General features: G+C 44.0%; 2 protein-coding genes across 3 annotated transcripts; both read left to right on the top strand.

Moving 5' to 3' along the window:
• Window positions 1–578: 578 nt before the first annotated feature.
• LOC124344386 (rhodopsin, G0-coupled-like) lies at window positions 579–11,394 on the top strand. Its single transcript, XM_046797927.1, has 12 exons — window positions 579–1,160; window positions 4,397–4,532; window positions 4,615–4,705; window positions 4,771–4,837; window positions 5,047–5,185; window positions 5,489–5,526; window positions 5,650–5,783; window positions 6,004–6,126; window positions 6,271–6,368; window positions 8,514–8,681; window positions 8,838–8,952; window positions 9,512–11,394. Exons 1-12 carry the CDS (start codon window positions 1,067–1,069, stop codon window positions 9,662–9,664), a joined length of 1,356 nt encoding a protein of 451 aa, XP_046653883.1. The 5' UTR covers window positions 579–1,066; the 3' UTR covers window positions 9,665–11,394.
• A 3,662-nt stretch (window positions 11,395–15,056) lies between these two features.
• On the top strand, window positions 15,057–20,194 carry LOC124344593 (serine/arginine repetitive matrix protein 1-like). Of its 2 annotated transcripts, none has more exons than XM_046798192.1 (3): window positions 15,057–15,356; window positions 15,490–17,819; window positions 17,881–20,194. In XM_046798192.1, the coding sequence occupies exons 1-3, from the start codon at window positions 15,323–15,325 to the stop codon at window positions 19,603–19,605; spliced, it is 4,089 nt and encodes a 1,362-aa protein (XP_046654148.1). In that variant the 5' UTR covers window positions 15,057–15,322; the 3' UTR covers window positions 19,606–20,194. The 2 variants fall into 2 exon arrangements, with proteins under 2 accessions (XP_046654148.1, XP_046654147.1); XM_046798191.1 differs by having other exon boundaries at window positions 15,487–17,819.
• Window positions 20,195–21,333: the final 1,139 nt, after the last annotated feature.

The following is a 21,333-nucleotide window of genomic DNA, read 5'->3' as shown; positions in this document are numbered from 1 at the left end:
CGTGCATGTAGAGTAGTTGGACTAATCTTTCTTTGAAACAGCCAGCGCCCAGCGGTGCCAGCCAGGAGTCGGAATGAATCGGCGAGCAACCCCCCACAATGCCAACAAAAGCGGGAAACATTTCGGCTGCATCATCATTCCCGATTAACGGCAACCAATGACATCTCAATGGCTCAACGGTGACGAGCTTATGCTTGAAGAGTCACCAAGAAAACCCTGTAGATATTAGTTATAAGCAGAACGCTGACGAGTCAATTTCAGTTCTACGCTCTGCTCCCAATCAACGCTCGTTCTCTTTAATTCTCTCTATCATGTCCTTTTTATTTTTTGTTTTGAATCAAGCCGCTGCTGCTGCTGCTGGCGAACCCGGACGAATAGTGTCAAATAGTGTTCTCTGTACCCTTCAATCGTTTCACATTCTACGATATCGCAGTTGCAACCGGTGGGTTCTATTTTTGCTTTTGCTTTTTGACTGACTACACATCTCTTGATCGATTTTGAATTATCTCGATTTGACGATACAAGAACTCGAACGGCTTAGGATTCAAGCAGGTTTCCGATTGTGATACATTAATAAGATGGTTGCTATAGAGTCGTCTGTGCCAGTATAAATACGTTGTGATGTTTCTTCTCTTCTTGGTACTGTCGATCGATCCTCACTCATCAGAGATCATCGAGCCGGAAAACCGGGTACACCATGCAAAAAGAACTGGGAAGCTGGATCAAAGAACATCACTGTATCAAAATAAAGGCTTTTTTTTATTCATGCGCATCACAATTAATTGATGTTGCATAGCATCAGAAATCCCAATGTCCATCAAGAATTCGGCATTTAAGGTTGATTGCGCATGTGCAAAAACAAAACAAAAAAAACCGTCAACATTTCCTCGTCTCCCAAACATCTTATCGCCTTCTAAGTAAGCTCCCAACTCCCGTCTGGATCGGACTGTTTGAAATAGTTCCATTTCTTTCACTCAATAGTTTTGCATAAATTTAATAACAGACGAATAGTTTGTCTTTAGGATCGTATTTTTTGGTTTTGAATTCGTCTTCATCGCTCACCAGCATGGAAGAAGACGGTTCATCATTGTCTACGCGACCTGTTGTCGAAGTCTCGCAGGAAGTGCTTACCATCACTGGAATTTTCCTCACCATCGTCGGTAAATCTTCATTTTAATTTATTTGCCTGCTATTATATCAATAGATTATTGGATCCGCATAATAATTTTTCCGCTTTTAGAAAAAGGATTTTTTTTTTTAGTTTTTAGTCAGATAATATAGAAAAAAAATTAATAAATTTAACGTTATTATCATATATAATTTACAATAATAAAAAAAAAAGACCGCGAATGAAATTTCTGAGTGGAAAATTCAATTATTGTCGATTACGGAGAAAATGGAATCCCAGCAGTACATCAGTGTCTGTATAGTAGGCCCTAACGCAAATTCTGACGAAACAAGTTTCAAAAAGGCAAAGTTTTTAAACAACATTTTAATCCATCGTGTGAGAATAAATGTCGGCCTTTTTTTCTCGATTTGCCGTCACCGGATTTTATGTAGCCTAATTAAAGGAAAATCAAGTAACGACGCAGTAAAATAATGATCAACTTTCTAGGAACCTTCCGTCTTATATGTGTACTTGTGTAGCCTTGATAGGCTATTATCAAATAATATAAAGAACGTCAAGTGTTTCAACGTATAATCAACCATTCAGTATTATATTTTGTATCATGGCTTATTATTATCTGCTACTTAACCCACTCTAACTTTTCCTTAAAAAGGTGGCAAACCCGTATGGTATTTACTATACCCCCAATCCCCATGTTCTACAGCTCTCTGCTTTTCAGTTCATCGACGTAGCCTAGCTACTCCGATTTCTTGTTTGTAGATGCGTATTTAACAGAATCTTTTGAAGAGACATGTCTTTTTATGCAGCTATCGATTCTTATTATATGAGTGCGGAGTCTCCTGACGTGCAATCGGTTCGTCGTCTGCAAACAATGCCAGATTTTATTTTGAAAAGGGATATATGCTATAGATTCACATGTTTTACTATGAATCCATTTCATGCGTATATTTCGATTGGAAGTGAGTGGGCTTACACAAAAATCAGTTCTTGGTATCTCTAATGCTTTTTGCTTGTACTGAACAATCACCGAATCGTTCGCTTATAATATAAGGATTCGTTATTATAAGGAAATTGTCCAAGAAGTTGGGGTTGTGATTGTGATTTCACTGCTTCGTATGCACAAGGCTTTTTAAAATTAGATCTTGTGCACGCTTGCTGCATTTAGCCTACTATACTCGACTCAAAATCATATAAAGGCCCTACACGTTATTTCTCATTAAGATTTATTACGATGATTGCTACTTATACTTAGGGCCCAAAAAGTCAGAGCCGTTTCACCGAATTACTTATTATAACAATACTTTGGCTTTTGAGGACTTTCGGTAGTTCATTTTCCCGGAACTTGTGCGCGGAGTATTTTGGGCGGGAATCGTTCTCGAATACTTGATTAATTTGATAAAAAATAAAATGGATCAGAAACATACATGAGCGCTAAGCGCGTAGTTACAGCTTACAGCCATCGAGGACTTATATAAGTTTTAAGGAGAGTAAGAACTTTTATTTAATGAGCCCTACAGTAAAGCAAGGTAACACTTGGGCAACACAGAATTGATATTTTAGAGAGCTTAATAATTTGCGCCATAGAACTTAAAATGTACCGTGATGGTACACAGAAACTCCTCTGAAATACTGTTTCGAGATTTTGAATAATTTAGTCCTTCGTGCAGCAAGCTGGCAACATCTATAGAGAAAAACTCGATTCATGTTGGTAGTTTCTGTTTATAGTCAACTTTGGTCTTCATAATAAATACGAGTGAATTTGGGAAACTGAACCGATATGTATTTATAGCTGTTTCGCGGATATCCGATTGGGGGACACAGATTGATTAAAAGTTGTGCGGGCGTGGGTTGACAACCGGAATGAGAAATTACCTCTCATGGGAAAAAAACTGGAAAAGACATATAGTACTTATGTATACTAAACATATTTTGATGTGGTCAGACATAACGAAAAGCACGACTCTCGAGACTAGCGCGTCTTTCCAGGCCGGTCAATAAGAATAACTCTTGCTATTTTTATCCTTTCCAATGCATAGGTAACAACGGGTAAAAATGGAAGTAAAGATAAGCATCTATAAAAATACGATAGGATTGGAGTGCACGAAACGCAAAGAAAAACTCACAGCATCTAAGTAAAGGCTTATGAAAAACGCACGTCTAACATAAAACCGCATAAAACCCGGAATTGCTGAGAGCGATCTAAATCACAAGATGGAAGAATACCGACATCAACAGTACTTGAACTTCTCTATATTTTTTTTTCAAACTTCGCCTATGCACTGGGTGCAATATTCTATCGATCGCACAATTCCTCGTTTCTTATTATATCCTTTCTTTTTTTTTTTTAATTTCTAGTAGCCTAAACTGTAATCCTGTTGCAGAATTTTATAATTTCTTTAATAAGGCAACCTTGAGCTGAGCATCAAGAGACGGATTGCGCACGTTTCCTTCTTTGGAAATATGCTTATGATGATATTTACCCAAGGTTCAAGAAGTCTACAAAATGTGAAAGTAAATCAGTAATGTGGGATTTGATTTTCCCAATTTCAGCAATTTTAGATTGGTAAGAGCGCTTCTCGGATGAACAGGTATTGACCTTTCTGTAATCGAATAAGGAGCGTTCTTTGCTGTCTGTTATCGCAGGGATAAGGTTATAGGGTTATCCCTCTATAATCGATTTATGGAAATAAATCCCTTCTTGCAGGTTCAATTTCATTTTCTGAGGGGATAAACATTGAAAAATTGAAAAATCCCCACAATTTCTACGTGGGCGATGGTTCCTTTTTTAACAGCATCGGAAAAAAGAGAATAAGTATGAAAAAATATACATAACTGTAGAAAATTAAACGAGGAATATGTATGAATGTAGATGCAATGTAACCAAATCACAAAAAAAGCTTTTTTTTTGTGAAATATGGTGCACTATTAGAGCATCAATGATTTTCGAATGGAAGCGATTTACGACCTACGCAAAAGCACTATCTAGCTGTGGATAATGGATGGCCAAAACCTTTTAAGCACGTCTTCTAACGGAGCTAGGCTTTTAATGTTTATCCACGTTTATAAGTGAAATTTATTATCCTAGACCTATTGATCGACCTGTGTGAAGCCAGAACTGAAAATAAAGTAGCCTAGCATCAGCAGACAGTTGATAAACCCGCATCTCGCTCAGACAGATTAGCCTACATTGCTGCGTTAGTACTTGTGAGATGACGTGGGACTCAATGCGTGAATAATAAATGTCTAATGGAATTATTTATTTCAAAGCTATCGTCTCGACGCTGGGAAACGGATCGTTTATTGCCGTCCTACTCCGCAGCAGAGGATTTCGTCGCGACGCTCACCTCATCTTATTAATGAGCATGGCAACTTGTGACCTGGGAATCTCCATCTTCGGTTACCCGTAAATTAAATTATCTACTCTAGAGAAATGAATGAAATTAGAACACTCCGTTTCAAAGGTGAAATTTCGATTCAAATTTTAGGTTCAACATTGTTTCCTGTTTTGCCGGCACTTGGGTTTTTGGTGACTTTTTCTGCCAGATGTACGCGTTTATGTGCTTCACCCTGGCCATGGTAATTTGTCGTATATACCGATTAAGAATAAGATATAAATTTGCCGTAAACTTGCATTTTGATAGATTTCTGCAAACACCCTGGTGGTTATCTCCATTTTCCGTTACATCATCATCTGCAAGCCGCAAAGTAGTAAGAGCCTCGCATGTGTAAATACATCCAGTAAACGTCTGCGCATGTTCCGCATTATTGTTGCAGTTCATCCGGCCATGCAGTTCCGACTTCCGAGCTCCTGGATGAAGGGATTATCGAGATCGTCCCTCATCCGGGCGGAACCGGTTGGAACTTAATGAATACATAATGACCCTGTCATTTTGTTTTGCTCTCGTTCTATCTCTCAGAGCATAGGCTGACTCCCCGAGTGAGTTGCATTTGCATCGCCGCTACCGTTTTCTACGCTCTAATTTTCACGCTGTCGCCCGTATTCGGCTGGTCGGCGTACACTTACGAACCCTTCGGCGCTTCTTGCTCATTTGATTGGTACACATTTTTTAAATAGCGCTCGACTCTGTATTTTACATAGAATAATAAGTCAACTTCCGAGGCGAGGCGGACAAACTTCATTTACCTCTCACTAAAACATATGACAATACCATACATAATTCATGTCGAGAGAACGAGAAGCGTACTATTTTGATTGAAGCTTGAAATATTTTTTGTCGCAGAGCGGATGTGAAGACGCAGTTCTTTTGAAAAAATGCGATAAATTATGGAAGCCAATATGGCATTGCAGCTCTATAGAATTTTTAAATTTAATCTTTAATTTGTTATTTGGCTGCATAGGTATGACCAGAGCAACAGTGGACTCAGCTATTCAATCTGTAAGTTTCATGTGTTCCTTTATTCCTTCCTACCTTTGAATCTTTGACTAACTGCCATTGACATATTCATAGTCATTCAAATTCTAAAAAGAAAAAATGTGTTACCTACTTTTTTTATTCCAGCTGCAACGATTTTCTGCTATGTAGTTCATCTGTCAGTCATGAGCGTGTGCTATCACAAGATTTACAAGCGCGTCTCACAACTTAAACTGGATTCGCTGACTCCGCCACTGTCGTCTGACACGGAGAATAATGAGGTTAGATCCCATTAGCGCTTGCTAATAGTCAGTTTTCTATTCAGTTTCCAATGTTTGTTGTATGTCATATTTTGTATGTGACGCCCACTTTTTACGCCGTGCCAACTGACTAATTAGAAACGCTTCCGTGATCAGGACGTTGTTATGACTCCCAACCGCTCCCTCCCAACGTTGGCCAGGCTATTCACTACGATGATATCTAATTATCGTTCATAAACAGGAGGAGAAATCTTGTTTGACTCGCATCTGCTTTGATGCAGCCCTAAACTTCGAGATAGACCAATCAAACATCAACCATCACCGGAATCAAAGGACTTATAAAATTGAAATCCAAGTTCTCAAGGTACGAAATGTCGTATGCATACACACAGAATTCGCTGGAAATTTAATTTTTAATAACCCCCCGTTATTTAAATGACATGGCATGTTTTATTTTTTAACTCTGCGTTATAACAACAAATTTTCTGTTTTTTTTTTCTTAATGTAGCTCAACTTGCTCATGGTGTTGACTTTCTTCGTCATTTGGTCTCCCTACGCCGTTATGTCGTTCGTCTCCATCTACCATCCGGACTTGCCCGCTTTCTGGTATATATATTTTGACTGGAACATTTTTCTAGAACTTTCGAATCCAACTAGTTTCCTAGTTTTCCCGTTTTTGTTAGGTTTTGTGCGTTGCTTATTCACCAATAAGTTTCTTTGCTAGATTCCTAGATGGGGCCATTGTGCGTTCTATAGCCATAAGCCAGCCTCGATAACCCCGCGTACGTTTAATTATCAAGCCGAAATAATCAAAGGACGTTGCGTCGCTTGCTGTTTCTTTTCATTTTCTTAACGAACTGTTTGACAGGAGCGTTAACTTCTTGAGAGAAGATGAAAAGATTCTCTCATTTTCCCAGACATTTGTTGTTCAGTTATAATATTTTGAGTGGCAGAAAAACGGGTCGATTGAAGCTGTTGGCAAGGGACTGACATCAGTCAAAGGCTTTTCCCAGAGTCATAAAACATGCAACGTGCCATGGGGCTTAGGAGTTAGAACTCAAGAGGGTAAAAAATCGAAAGGGGAAAATTTCGTGTTACACTGACCTCAATCGGAAGAAACTGGACGCTGCTGAGTTCACGTTCACGAGAGAGAGATTCACCACCGGAAAAATATCAAACGTCTCGAAAACCACTCAGAGGCAAACAATCTCGTCAGGCTCGGTTGTGTCCTGTTTAGAGGTAAAAACGCCGTCCGCGTTCGCTTACCCGGAAAACCGTGTTCGAGCTGTGATGCATGCGGTGAACAACCGCCACAGAGGCCAGGCACAGTGTGCCGAGCTCGCAACAGCGATCCTCCTTCAGCCATCATCCATCAAGCTCTAATCATTTTTCCACTAGGAGAAATTAACACCCTGTTTCTCCATTAAAAAGCCCCTAAGATATAATAAGATACGAAGCAACTTCCCATGATGAAACGCTTCGTTTGATCCCGAAAAAGAGGGGGTGTTGTACGTCCTCTTTCATTTTCATTATTACTAGAAACGAGATTATAAATCTGTTCTTTTTTTCTTTTTTTCTCTTTTCTTTTTTAAAAAAGAAAATTTCACAACTTTCTAGGGTGGGAACTTAAGTAATTTTTGGCAGAATAACGGAACTATGTAGAAAGTTAAATTTCTTGCCAAACATGTTAACAAAAATAGATAACCGACTAAAATGTTGAGACCTATGGGGATTAGAGATTTATTGTCTGGCTTCTCCTTCATATATTGTATAGACCCGGTTCAATGTCGTCTACGACAATCGGTTCGCTTAAATTTCATATAAAAGGCCAACCTCAACCAACTCGTACATGTCTATAGTAGGGACGAACCCGTTGTCTGGCGTCGTCCTCTTGAACTATATAATATCTTGAAGTCTGCCAGAAGCGAAATCTACATTGCCATTCTCGGGATTCTTGAATACAAATTATTATTGCATGAATTATATTAAACGCATAAGACGCTTCCGAGGAAGTTGAGGTGAACTCATCACGGAGGAGTCCATGTACATTTAATCTCCAAGTTAGTCTAGTTCAGACATTTCTTACAGTGTTCCGCGACCCACTAATAAACAGAGCGAGATCGTTAACAATAAATGCTCTAGTCTAATAGAATTGCAGTTTTGTACAATATGCTTGCCGGTTGTTGGTGCTGCAGGTGTTGGTGGGCCAGACTGTAAAGTATATAGCAACCGTTTAAAACCGAATTGTGCTCCAATATCCAATATGGCATGCTAGTCGTAATAGTTGCAATTATAAAAGTCAGAGCGTATAACATATCCGTAATACTGTAATAGACGAGAAAATTGTTATTTTATCGTAATAGCGCCCTCCTTAGTCAAGTTATTTGGAGCGTGAGAAGGTATATGTGATAGACGAAATAGCCGTAATATCGTTCGGACTAATTGTCATTTTTTTTTGTCATTATTCTATTTCGGGTGGTATTTTTGTTTTTCCGTGGATAAGGCGGCCGGTGGAAAGTCTGAGGAAGAAGAAGCAGAAGGAGGGGACGTATATAGAGATATGGGCTAACGATGTTGTGGGATACCGCTTTTGTTCTTGTGTGTGATTATAAAACATCTGAGTGTGTCGGTAGTCACTTGTGTTGCTCGGTATACAAACTCGGAATAGGTTTATAAATACTACACCCATACCACCGATTATTAATGACACCGATTACGGTCTATACGGCCTATTGTTATACGTTCAAAAAGGTACATCTTCCCGACGGTTTTCGCCAAAATGTCGTGCATGATGAACCCGCTCCTTTACGGGCTGACCAATTCCTCGCTGCGTCGCGAGCTGCGCCATTTGTGGCAGGACATTTTCTGCCAGGGTAAAACGGACGCCGAAGATCGCCCCTGTCATTACCGCAATCGCAGGTTTCGTTCGAGACGATATGATCATTATTATTATTTTTATTTTTTTCTCGTTCGTCCTTTTCTCTTCGTGTTTTAAAAAAATGACAGTCATTGAACGATGATTCGTGTGGTATTGAAGGCTATAAAACGTATTTATTTGTTTTCTTCTTCTTTTAGATACGGAAAAGACGGTGAGATTGACCGGCCGATATACGACAAGGAAGGAGTGTACCTCGGTAAAGTGAACCAGGGCACTTGCATGTGCTCTGGATGCGTCGAATCGCGCAGAGAGGTAAAAAAATAAACAAAACAAAAAACAGATAAATAAACAAGGAAGCCGAACGAATCGAGAGATGTAAGAAAAGAAAAAAGTTCAACTCATCCGGTTTTCGGATGAAAGAAAAATAGCGCATTTGATTTTTTCTGTCGCAAATGTTTAGCTATATACTTGGAATTTCCCGAAAATCGTGATTCTGTTGGACCACATAATAGTAAAAGGGAAAATATTGTTATCAGATGTTGCTCGAATTGTTGCGCATGAGTGGAGACACTCGGGAGCTCGACCACTTGACAACCTGAATAATTGAGTGCCTTAACTGCAATTTTTACCTTTCAACCAGTGAAGGAGAAAAAATGCAATCACTCTTTCAAGAATTTCCTGGAATTTCCTGATGCTTGTAGTGTATAGTCGCAATGGCTGATCGCCTTTTAAAATATTTTTTTTTCTAGTTTTTGGGTACGATTTGAAGTTTTCACCCAGAAGATTGAGAGGAATGATTTATAGCTGGCCAATAAAGCATGTCATCAGCCTCACTATAATAATTCTGTCACGCTGCATTATTCCAAATTAGGTCGAATTGCTGATCCGTCTTCAGACGCAACGCTCACGAGACTCGGAATTGAATGCGACATCGATCGTCGAGACCAGCCATTCGGGAGAGGAATCTCATTTGAAGCAGAACCAACAAAAATTGAATGGCGAATTCACGGAGGTTGAGGGTTGATCATTATCCCCATCATTGGCTCTCGCTGGTTTATTGGATTTCTTATATTCCGCCATTTTGATTCGAATTGAACTCGGCCGGACGTTTGGGTCCAGAATGATGACGTAAAAAATACGATCGATGTTTGCAATATTTACAAACACATTTGAAAACCATCGTAAAACTATAGAAATACAGACATTAAATAAGGATGAAAACGGGGAAAAAACACACAAAAACGTACAAAATATATACCCATCATACCGTTGAAGTTGCTCTAATTGTTTTTTTTTTGTTATTTCCTGTTGTCACCCAACGAACACTCGTATACCGGTACTATATAATAACGTTTCCGTTTGGTTGGTTTTTATTTTTATATTTTAGCGCTTTTAAAAACCATCTTGTATCTTATATATACGACCCGACAGCAGCAACCAATCTTGTTTTAGCTCCCAACTCCCCTTATTTCTTTCATTTTATGAGACACTAGCAGTCATAACCGTATTCCTTGGGCGTAAAAAAAAAGTTGTATATATGATGACTACCTCTGTAACTACCATTTGTCCAATCCTAATCACGGTACATTATATTCGTGGGACCGCGTCTATATTTCCTGGCCAAGTTCATCCTTTTCTCTTCTTCATTGTCGTCCTCTGTGTTTGATGTTTTCCTTTTTCTCTCGTCTGTACATATACTCAAGTCTGATACGATTTACTGTACACATTATTATATATACCTTTGCCAAAAAATATTATATTCCTCGTTCAGAAGAAGAAGAAGAAGAGCTAAAGCCCAAATTGTACACAGAGCGATGGTCACGACCGAAATTTCCGGGGATGATATGACGACAATCCAGCCTCCCGTGACGGCCCATTGTACTTTTTCTGCCTCTTATCGATCCGCTTCGAGCAGATTGTGTTGAAGCTCTGCTGGCAGGCGCCAAACTGTTGACAATGTTGACACTTGGTGAGCGTGTGGATGCCAGCGTATTACTTAACCTCTCGCGTGATTGCGGTTTTTTTTTTACACCTGTCTCCACATACATGTATAGTACTCTCGAGCTGTTTTCTTATATATATCTGGTTTCCTCGCTACATCTTTTTGGTCGTACGGTTTTCTATTTTTCCAGTTTGTTTTTTGGCTGCGTGGATTTTTTTTCCTCCCCCAAAGTCTGCGCTTTTCTTCCTCTCGAAAAAAAAAGAGCCGGCGAAGAAGAACAATATGTAAGAAGAACGGCTCCCGTGGGTTGTCCGGCTGCTCCGCCATGTAGATACCGTTTTCCCGGTGCGCAGCAGCAGAAGAGTAGCGACAAATACAAGCCAACAGTGAATTGTGCCAGTTGTTCCACTTGATTGGACATTCTTCCTCCCGCCCGTCTCATATACATGTTGAAGACCACACAAGCGTTTATATGTGAATTCACGGGCCAACGAGGATTATTACCATAAATTGCGGGAAATTTCAAAAACCTGCGAACTTGACCTTTTCTCTAATCTCTTACACAATGTCCGTTTTTATGTTCTTTTTTTTTAAAGAGTCGTCTCCGTTGATAGTCGAGCCACGATTGTGCATCCTCCATTTCTTTCCTGGTTATGTGGTACAATTTCTTATTTTTTGTTTCGTTGTGATTATCTCATTTTTTTTTTCGGAATACATTTAGTATGTATCACGCCGTCCATTATTTGCGTGTAGGACCAACGTCTGATAATGCGAGCGAACTCAAAACACCAAGATGTGCTCTTGCTGTACAAAGCCCGAAAAAAAGTAACGAGACTGGTAGACCCCAGACGATATAGCTGGGTTATGTAATTGGCCCGGCCGCAAACGAGGTCTACTATCTATCTCTCTCGTCTGCAAGAACAATGGAATTGAAACTTGAAATCGTAAAAATCACGAAAGAAAGCAGAGCAAAAAAGAAAAAGAAAAAAAAAGGAAAAATAAATAAAATGATTATTAGTCTTATAATATATAACAATGTGTGCAGACAATGGCAGAACCCATTTGTTTTGGATCTCTCCCATCTTGTATGGCTCCTTTTTGGAATTTTTTTTTCGCAATTAAAAGAAAATTTTGGCACTCAGACAAACCCATAAGAAATGGCGATTTCAATCCTGCCCCTCCAAACAGACCCCAAACATTCCACAAGTGCTCGTAAAGCCATCGGTCGTGTATTATTAGCTTTTTTTTTAATAGATCTAGTTTTGTTTTTTGTTTTTTTTCCCGGTCCGACAGCACAGTGGTCAGGCGGAAGAAGCGGACCAATTGATGGCGAAAGCGTCTCGTAGTGTGTAGCGGTAAACGCTTAATCATTCAACATTAAACAACAAGCCACAGGAACGCGACGCAGCAGCGGGGGTGACTGCTGTGCGCAAGTTTCTGTTGCTCACGTTTTTTACGCGTTGAAATCGAACGAACGAACGCACCTAGACGTACACAACAAAGAAATCAACAACAACAAACAAACAAATTCAGGTTAGTGGGTGGCTGGGGTTCGCTGCATCCGAATCAACCCCTCGAGGGTGTTGGAGTCAACGGCAGCAGCAACAACAACAACAACAACGGGGCGACGGTGCATCAGCAGCGGCGCCGCGTCGAAGCCGATCAAGGGAGAAAAAGAGGAGGCTCACACACGCACAAGAGAGAGACTGTCACGGTGTGGACATAACGGGCGTCCAGATGCAACGACGGCCAAACGTGCGTGAATTTCACGCCAAGTCAAATTTGAAAGATCGTCGAAACGCGCCATCGGTGAATAGAGACAGCCGGGTCACAATGCCACAATGGATGTCTAGTTAAAGTAAAATGAAATAAAATAAAATAGAAAACTACGCGGGAGACAGAGCGGAACCAGAACGCCAGTTTTCCGCGGGGGCAATCGCTCTCCTTCTTTAGACGCGTCTAATAATATTAATAGACGCGCGCACAATCTGCTGGCCTCAAGGGCGAAAAAAGAAGACAAGCAAAAGAAGCGCCTATATAGTGGAATAAGTGTGGGGGGCTGAATGGGAATATATATAAGGAGCAAAAAGGCGCATGTCGGTCGCCTATATAGGAGTCGTTATACGTTTGTATCCGTACGCGAGCAGCTGTTGTGCAACAGCAACGAAGATTTATGCACCCGAATTTGATTCGCTGAACTGATCCTAATCGCCCGAAAGGGGGGAAACAAATTCCGCCAGGGAAATATATAATAGAAAAATAATTCTTTTTCATTTTTTCAGAATGGGTAATAGAAGCGTGTTTGTTGTGTTTCGGGATGAATCGCCGACTTATTTGGAAAAACTCCCCGCGGGAATCCGGAAAATTTTTTCTCCGCGCGCTATTTTATAATGGCGCATTTTGTTGGTTGGGGAAAACAAAAGAAGAGAAAACGACAATAACGCAATCGCTCGTCATATAAACCAGTCGGAATGTCGCTGTGTGCGTGTGTGATAGCGCGGAAGGGATTTCTCATGCGGAAAATTCGGGTTATGATGGACGGCGTTTAAGAGAGAGACAAATCAAAAAGAAAATATAATAAAAATAGGATTCTTTTTTCTCATTAAAACGCTTTCTCTGGTTGCGATTTTTTGTTTTTCAGGCCATCTCGTTTGCTCCCGTTTTATATAGTCAATAAACGGAGGAGGGAGAAGTTGTGATGTGATGATAGAGCGTCGTCGTCGTGACGGGCCCGATGGAATCCTCTTCACCCGGCCATTCAGGGTCACAATAAAGAACAGCTGGAACTTGCGCACACAATGCGCATCATCAATTGCACATCAAAAGAGTCGAGGAAAAAAAAACGGGACGGCCTCGTCCGTGCAATGGGGGCATATTTTACACAAACAACCGGATAAAAATAAGAAGAAGATGATGGCAGGGCTCTTACTATAAATCACCTTCGCAATCAGGTGGTAGTGATGATCAGCTCCGCGATTGGACCTTATGATTTTTGCATATTAACCAGCGTATCTGAAATTGACTGGCCGCTAGTGCCGTTCTCAATTTTCCAAAGGGAGAAGAAGAAGAAGAAGGCTGACGAAAAATAAAATTACGAGTTGGGATAGGAATGGATGTACATAATATACGTACTGTTAACTTGGAGGGAGGCAACAGGTGGCCAAGTCGTTTTTTTTATTTATTTTTTTAGAACGCGGCTATTGTTGGCTCCTTTTTCTTTTTTTCCCTTTTTTCTTCGTTCGTTCGTTCGTTCATTCGTTCGTTTCTTTTTCTTTTTGGGGGCCCGTTGCTGGACCCGTAGCTGGAAGGCGTTTTGTAGATAGAGGGATATGATCACTCACGCACGCACAAGGTACCCCGGAACACATTTACTTGCTTTGGCTATAGCACAGACACACGTATATACTCTACGTATAACAAAAACCCCGTCAAAATAAATCGAGACATTTTCAACCAACCGAAAGATAACTTCTTTTTATAACGCCGATGAACGTTAGAGATGTAGATTCTCTTTTTAACAGCCGTCCATCTGTATATCCATTAAAAAAGTAGGAGAATAAAACAATCATCCCTCGGGTTCCTTCTAGAACTTTACGCGCACCAAGAAGCCGATAAACGAGAACTAAGAACATTTCTAGATAGAAGAAGAAAAATGAATAATATTTAAATAGTATATACGAATAATCATATTCCATCAAAGTGAGAAATAAAAGGGGGAAACAAAAATACACGGCAGCTGTACCGTAGCGGTGATGGGCCGTAAGGGTCATTTGGGCACTCAGCAATCTAGGTTATCATTTTTTTGGTCTGCTGTCGAAAGTCCTTTTTCCTTTTCTAAATGGTCGTTATGTAACGCACAACAGACTCTGGAAGAGTGTGCGATTCCCGTCACCTATGCTGAGGCATTCAGTTCGAATTTTATTTTATTTTATGATAATAAGCGCCGCGACGCGACCGTGTAGGACAGCACCGGTGCATCTGCGAAATAACGGACCAACCACACAACACGGGGCTATTACGATTGGCTGCTGTGTGCACTGCTGTGCTGCTGTTTAACCAGGTCAAACAGTTGGATATTGTCGCACAAAAAAAAAGATGCGCATAAGAGTTGGCCGCGGCAGCAAGCTGTGCCGAGATATACAGGCTCCCATCAGCAGCATCTTCCTCTTCTCTACATATGAATTTGAGAGTATCTAACCGGATTAGAGATAAAAATAAAACTTGAAAGATGCGGATGACTGCCGTTCCCTTCTTCTTTTTTTCACGAATTTTGTTTGTTTGTTTGTTTTTTCCTCCTTCGAAAATTTTTGTTGCGTTTTTTTTTCCTCACGCACACCGGTGGCCTATAGCCGATGCCAGCCGAAAAAAAAGCAGGCCTTTGGGCTTTTTGGGTATAGTTTGAAGCTTCTTCCTGAAAGCTTGAACGAGCCAGAAGAGCGTCATAGCCCATGTGGCTCTGCTGGCTGTGGTTCACTTGGCCGCCGTCAGTGTTACAAGAAGGCAGCGCTGCAACGGTTGCGACTTCATTAACCAACCAGCTACTGACGACTGCGTTAGTTCGTGGCTCCGCTCTGCCTTCCTACTATTTTTGTCTTCGTGATTTCCGTTCCGTTTTCATTTCATCCCTCCGCAATTGCATTGATTCGCTACTCGATTGAACATTTTTGTTTTCCCCACATCCACGTGATTTGATTGAATATTGAGTTCAACATCATCCGGATTTGACACATCTCCGCCAAAATGGGGAGGCTCAAGTGTTTCTTACTCTTAGCTGGTAAGTTTTTTTTGAATCCGTCCGGAATTTCATTTAATCAAATATCATTTTATGGCGTTTTATGGTCTGATTTTTTCATTATTTTTCAAATGGTGATGGCGGTTAGTTATTATGATTATTAATTTTCCAGTAGCAACTGCGGCGCTGGTCAAAGCCGACGACGGCTGGAAGCGATTGTTGGAGCTCAACACGGCCCAGGAAAGCCGATCGGCCCAGTGGGCCAGGAGCAGCAACGGCGCTGGTGGCAATCGAGTGCCATTCGTTCCGGAAGACATCGCCATGCCACCTCCGTGGCTCCTGCCTAACCAGCAGCCGCAAGTGGCCTTCCCGGTGGCCCAGGCTCAGGTCAGAAGTTTCTTCGACGAAGAGGTCGTCGACTGGCCGCCCCGGTCGCCCAAATTAGCCTCGGGAAGGTCGCAACATCCGCCGGAGCCGTCGAGTCGCCAACAGCCGCCGCCGCCTCCGATCCACACGACTCTTCAGCCGCCTCGCCGGCAGTGGACCGATTCGCCCATCCGTCCCGTCCAGCACGTTTGGCTGGACGGCGATCGCCAGCAGTCGACGTCCCAACGACCCCAGACGGCCACCAAGAAAGCGACGTCGATTAAACTGCGAGATCTAGCGGCACCTGTCACCCAGCAGGTCGTCGATCTTATAAAACTGCCGGCCCCTGTCGAGCCGGAAGAGCCGTACCAAACGGCCCCGGCCAATGAGCCGAAGCCGGAGCAGAATCGCCGTCAGAATAAGCAGCAGCAACAACCAACGGCCAATCGAAAGTCCGTTATGAGCTCGTACGACTCGAGTGAATACGACTACGACGACGTTTCCAGCAGCGGCCATCAGGAGAAGCGGATCATCAACGCCAAAAGCGACCACTACGACGAACTGGACTCGAGAGATCAGGGCTTCTACGACGAATCGCCTTCACTGACCGAGGTGGACGCCACCATGTCTGTCGGTGGCGGCCAAGAAGATTTTTACGCCCAAACGGCCCCACCACCTCAGCGTCGCCAACAGACTGTCGTCCAGCCGTTCCAGGCGCCGGAATCGCGCCGTCAGCCACCGCAGTTGCAGCCCACCAGCGTGGAAGAGGCCGATGTTGAGCAGCACCAAGCGTTCGATTACAGCAAAACCATTTTCCGCACTCCAGTCAACCCGGGCCAGAACGGCCGGCAACAACAGCAACAGCACGCCTTTCCTGCTCTTCACGAGACGGCCCAGCAGAGGGAAAACTTGGGTCGGCCTTCGACTTATGGCGACGAGCCGCTAGAGACGGAACGACAGCAGCAGCAGGAACCGGCCAAAGCCAAACAAGGGCAGCAGCAGCAGACAGCTGTTAGGAGGCCAGCACAGCAGCAGCAACGGCAGCAGCAGCAGCCATCAGAGCGGAACTCATCGCCAGCAGAAATGGCCGTTTTCGAAGCCGAACGACCTAGTTTCCATTCGCCGAACCTGCAGGCCTCGCCGCCCAACCAGCAGCAGCGACAGTTTGAGGTCGGCCAACAACATCACCACCAGCGACAACAGGTGCCGGCCCAGCAGCAGCAGCAGCAGCAGCAGCAACAAGTTGGCGATTGGCCACCACCACGCCATCCAGCGGGGGATTTGAATCGCAAAAACAAACCCAGAATTAATCCAGCCCACCACCCGGAAGAACAGCAGCAGCAACAATCGACGGACAATTTTGGCAACGTTCCAAGGTACAAACCGAAGAATCCGGCCGTCCAACCAGTCCAGTCACAACAGTACCAAGAGGAGCGCGAAGATCCTGATCTACAACCACCCTACCATCATCAACCGCCACCTTACCGTCCGGAAGAAATCGGATTGAACTACGATCAACCGGAAGAGCCGGAGAGACCGCAGGAGCACCACAGGCCACAAGAGCACCATAAACCCATCTATGATTACCAAGACGGCCAGCAATCCCATGGGCCGAAAAATCAGCGAATTCGTCGCCCGCCTCCCACTGAGGTTCGCCCAGCTCCGGAATTTGACCCGGCCCCTCAAAGCAATCCTTGGCTGCAGCACAATACTAAGCAGCAACCGGAAGAGAACGCTTACGATCCGTACGGCCAGCAGCCAAATGATCCCTACAGGGAGCCTGAACATCCAGTCCAGCCATACGAGCAGGAGGCGGCCCAAGAACCTCATCACCAACCGCAAGAGCATCAAACGGAAGGACCCCTGCCGCTTGCTCCGGCTCCGGGACGACGCCCGGCCAGCGGTCGCCCCTCGTTTCAGTCCGGCGAAAGGTTCAACGGAGCGGCCCAGCACGATGAAAAGGAAAATAATAACAATAACGACGGGGATTTCGACTCGCCTGGCCCATTCAAAGCGCCACCACCGCAGAGACCGCACCACCCGCAGTCTAATAACAGACAGCGACCTCATCGGCCGCCACCCACTCACCAGCGGCCCAAAGACGCCTCGCTTGTCACCCAGGGCCTCAACACCCTCAAGGTAAATTGAAACGAATCAAAACAATGATGCAGAAATCGATGACTAAATGACAATTTTATAGACGCTGGTCGGACTCCAGACTTCACAGCAGCAGCGTCAGCAACGGCCGCATCATTCCTTCAACCGGCCCGGAGGACCCCGGAGGAGACCGCCCCAGCATCAGCCAGGAAATAATTTCGATAATAACGGAGGTGAAATCGGTCGACAGGATCAGGATGTCAGCGAAGAATTCGGTTCGTCCGATTTGAATAATTTCCCGGTTCAAGCCCGTCACAATGTCCAGCCGAATATCGACGAGCCGATGGAACACCGCGGCATTCCCGACGATGACATTCAGGATATCGTTCCGCCTTCCGTGTCGACTACCGAGACGATTCCGCCACCAACGAGGGTCACGGCCCCATCCACTCGTCCGTCAACTCGGCCGCCGACTGAAGCTCCGGAGCTACCCGTTCCGGTGTCCAGCACAGCGGCTCCGGAGGAGACCAAGAGCACTCTGTTCCCTCCGTTCAACAAGCGAGTCCGTCCTCAACCACCGTCTCCGGCCCAGACGGAAAACAAGGCCAATGCCGGGAAGGACAGTCCGGCCGGCCAATTGCGGATCACTTCCTACAAGCAGCGCATCGAAGCCATGAAAGAGCGGGCCAAGCTGAGAGAGCAACTGGCCCAGTCAAAGAAGGACACTGAAGGCACGGTTGAACAAGCGCCGGAACCGGTTAGTCCAGTCTCCGTGTCCAGCACTTCGACGACGACAGTTAGACCGTCGACAACGCGGCCGAAAATCCCACCCAGGATGCCGGTGAGGAGGCCAGTCACTGCCGGCCCACCTTCCTCGACCAGCAGCACCACAACGGAATCTGTTCCGTTGATGGAGAAAATGGACAAGGTGCCGGAATCCAGAGAATCCAGCAACTACGACCAGTACAAACGTCGTTTCAAACCGAAACCTTCGTTCAGCCGGCCGTCGCCCAAAGAAGAAGAGCCGGCCGCTTCGCCCAGCGAAGAAGTCGCTTCTGCCAAAGTTGCTGACGTCCGTGAAGAGGAAGACCCGTCTTCCAGCCGGAAGAACCTCTTCGGCAAGATGCCCGGCAGTCCGTTCGTCAGGAGACGGATCCAGCAAAAGCAGCAACGAGAGGAAGAAGAGCGTCTGCTGTCTGAGGAGAGTTCCAAAGGTCCGGCAGCAGTCAAAAAGGAATCTGTCGACAAAGAAGAGATGCCCGCAGTGCCGGCCGGTCCGGCTCTTCGACCCAACAAGAGAATAAGGCCGGGCCAGTTCGCCCGCACCACAACGGCGGCGCCGATCATCGAACCGTCGCTGGACGACGAAGACGAGCCGGCCTCATCCGTCCTGGCGTCACCCGAACAATGGCCGCCAACATCCGAGCCGCACACTCCCGTCAAACCGGAAATATCCGGCGGATTGACAGCAGCCGAGGAAGAAGAAGAATCGCCCAAGATCGAGCTGGTCAGCATCGCTCCCGCTCCGCCGGCCAACGAAGAGTCTGACAATCACCAGCCTCAGCAGCATCAACCGGCTGAAGAGCCGGAAGAATTCCCGACGCATCAGCAGCCGCCGCCATTCGCTTTCGAGTCATCCGGGCAGCCATACCTGGACAAGCCGGACGTGTCCAGCGAGCGGATGGGTACCGAAGAGGAACAACCGGAGCCGATCCAAGTGCAAGAAAAGCCAAGGCATTCGTTTTTCACGATGGCCACCAACGATCCCATTCTGCCCATCGAAGAATTACTCAACATCCGCGTGAGGGACAACGGCAAAGATATGTAAATCTCCCGCGCTTCTTAAATAACCATTAACAGCTAAAAATATGGACGGCAGGCATTTCTCGTTTTAATTTAATTCACAGCAATATTCTCCGCTTGTCCAATCCACTTCCCTGCGACCTTATAAAAATTTCTTTGAATAAAAACTGGCCAATCAGCATTTTGCGCTCTACCCCCCTCCCCCCCCCCCCCCCCCGCATTTTCGTGCTACGTTATCGACGAGAGAGAAAAACAAACATAATTTTTTTTTTGTCTTGATTGTTCTTTTTATTATTGGTTGGTGTCGTTTGTAAATAAAACACACACTCTATATTATATAACGTGAGCTCTATTTTGTGAATCGGTTCCACACACACACCACCACCACATCGTAGGTTCTTTTTTTTTCTTTCAGATTTTTATATGTTTGTTTGCTTTTATTTATTTTTAAATTTTTTTTTAAAATCTGTACTATTTTTTTATGTCGATTGTAAACGAAACAACAGGTTTGTGTTCTGGGTGACATTCTTTATTGATATTTGCTTTCTGACTCGGTTGATTTTTCCAATTGGTTGATTATTTTTAGACAACTAAAATAGCCATTTTCACTGTTATATAGCCTGCAGAATGTTTAACCACTAAACAGTCGATTTTAAAGCATTTGGAAATTGCTTCAGTAAAATAGGAAAACTAAAAAAATTCAAAAAGCAGTTCACAAATTGTTACGAGTCACGAATTCTATTCCATAAGACGTTTAATTTGCCTTCGAGGTGTGTACATCAACGACATGCCTCCAATCGGAAGTCGGTGCATTTTCCTGCTGGCAATTAAAAAGGAAACCCGGAAATGTGTGTTGTACGAGGAAACTGAATTTGGATTACGAAATGGCGTGAAATGAATTCACGGATGACGTACATGACGCAAAGTATAGTCTATCGCCACCGAGGTGAACGTAATCAATACATAAAGTCATTACGTTGAATCACACGTCAAATAATATAGGCCGGCAGTTGGGCCACGTAGGCAACAACAAACGTTGGCCTGATTTTTGATGGGCCCTAAATTTGGTTGTTGTTGTTGTTGTTGGTCTACCCTCAGTCCGTTCTTGCCGCCGGGCCAGCCTTTTCTTTGCCGTGCATGTTATTCTTATTTGCCGCAGTCTTGAGCGCTACCGAGGGAAACTAAAAACAAGCCGGGAGGTCCGTGTGTGATGATGAGATCGTCGCCATCCACCAGCATGACCCGCCCCGGAGCATCACACCGCAACCGGCCGAACACCAACCATCTGTTGCGGTTTCATTTCAATGTAACGCGCGTCGACCCCTTCAAGAGAGTCTCTCTCCTCTATGAGTTTGCAATGTCACGGCCACGGACTGTAGACCGCGCACATATTACAGTAATACTCATCCAGTATAGTGTCTGCCAGCAGCGGATTAGACACAGATGACTTTTGTACATAAAACATTCGCCCGAGTACAAGGACCCCCTTCCATAGCCCGGCGCGTTCAAACTGCAATATGGTGGCGCTTATATTCGTGCGTGTTGTTATGTTACTGGGTCAACACAACTTCTCTCTCTCTCAGATGTTATATAAAGCAAAAGACCATCACACACGATGTTCTTTAATTCTTTTTTCCAAGCGCCTTTTGATCTTCTTTAATTCACTGAATCTTTTTTTTCTTTTTTCGGTATATAACTGGAACCGACAATATGTTACACGTTTAGATTTGCTAGTCACGATGGCAAAGTGGAA

This window comes from Daphnia pulicaria, chromosome 6 (assembly GCF_021234035.1).
Source record: "Daphnia pulicaria isolate SC F1-1A chromosome 6, SC_F0-13Bv2, whole genome shotgun sequence".
NCBI lineage: Eukaryota > Metazoa > Arthropoda > Branchiopoda > Diplostraca > Daphniidae > Daphnia > Daphnia pulicaria.
This window is presented reverse-complemented; position numbering and strand designations above follow the sequence as displayed.

What these genes read in the sequence shown, in the direction of transcription:
- LOC124344386 (XM_046797927.1), top strand. Translation starts at nt 1,067, where the DNA reads ATGGAAGAAGACGGTTCATCATTGTCTACGCGACCTGTTGTCGAAGTC. An exon ending in CATCTGCAAGCCGCAAAGTA is followed by an intron (nt 4,838 to 5,046) that starts GTAAGAGCCTCG and finishes TCTATCTCTCAG; the next exon opens with AGCATAGGCTGACTCCCCGA. An exon ending in GCTTCTTGCTCATTTGATTG is followed by an intron (nt 5,186 to 5,488) that starts GTACACATTTTT and finishes TTGGCTGCATAG; the next exon opens with GTATGACCAGAGCAACAGTG.
- LOC124344593 (XM_046798191.1), top strand. Translation starts at nt 15,323, where the DNA reads ATGGGGAGGCTCAAGTGTTTCTTACTCTTAGCTG. An exon ending in GTGTTTCTTACTCTTAGCTG is followed by an intron (nt 15,357 to 15,486) that starts GTAAGTTTTTTT and finishes TTAATTTTCCAG; the next exon opens with TAGCAACTGCGGCGCTGGTC. An exon ending in AGGGCCTCAACACCCTCAAG is followed by an intron (nt 17,820 to 17,880) that starts GTAAATTGAAAC and finishes ACAATTTTATAG; the next exon opens with ACGCTGGTCGGACTCCAGAC.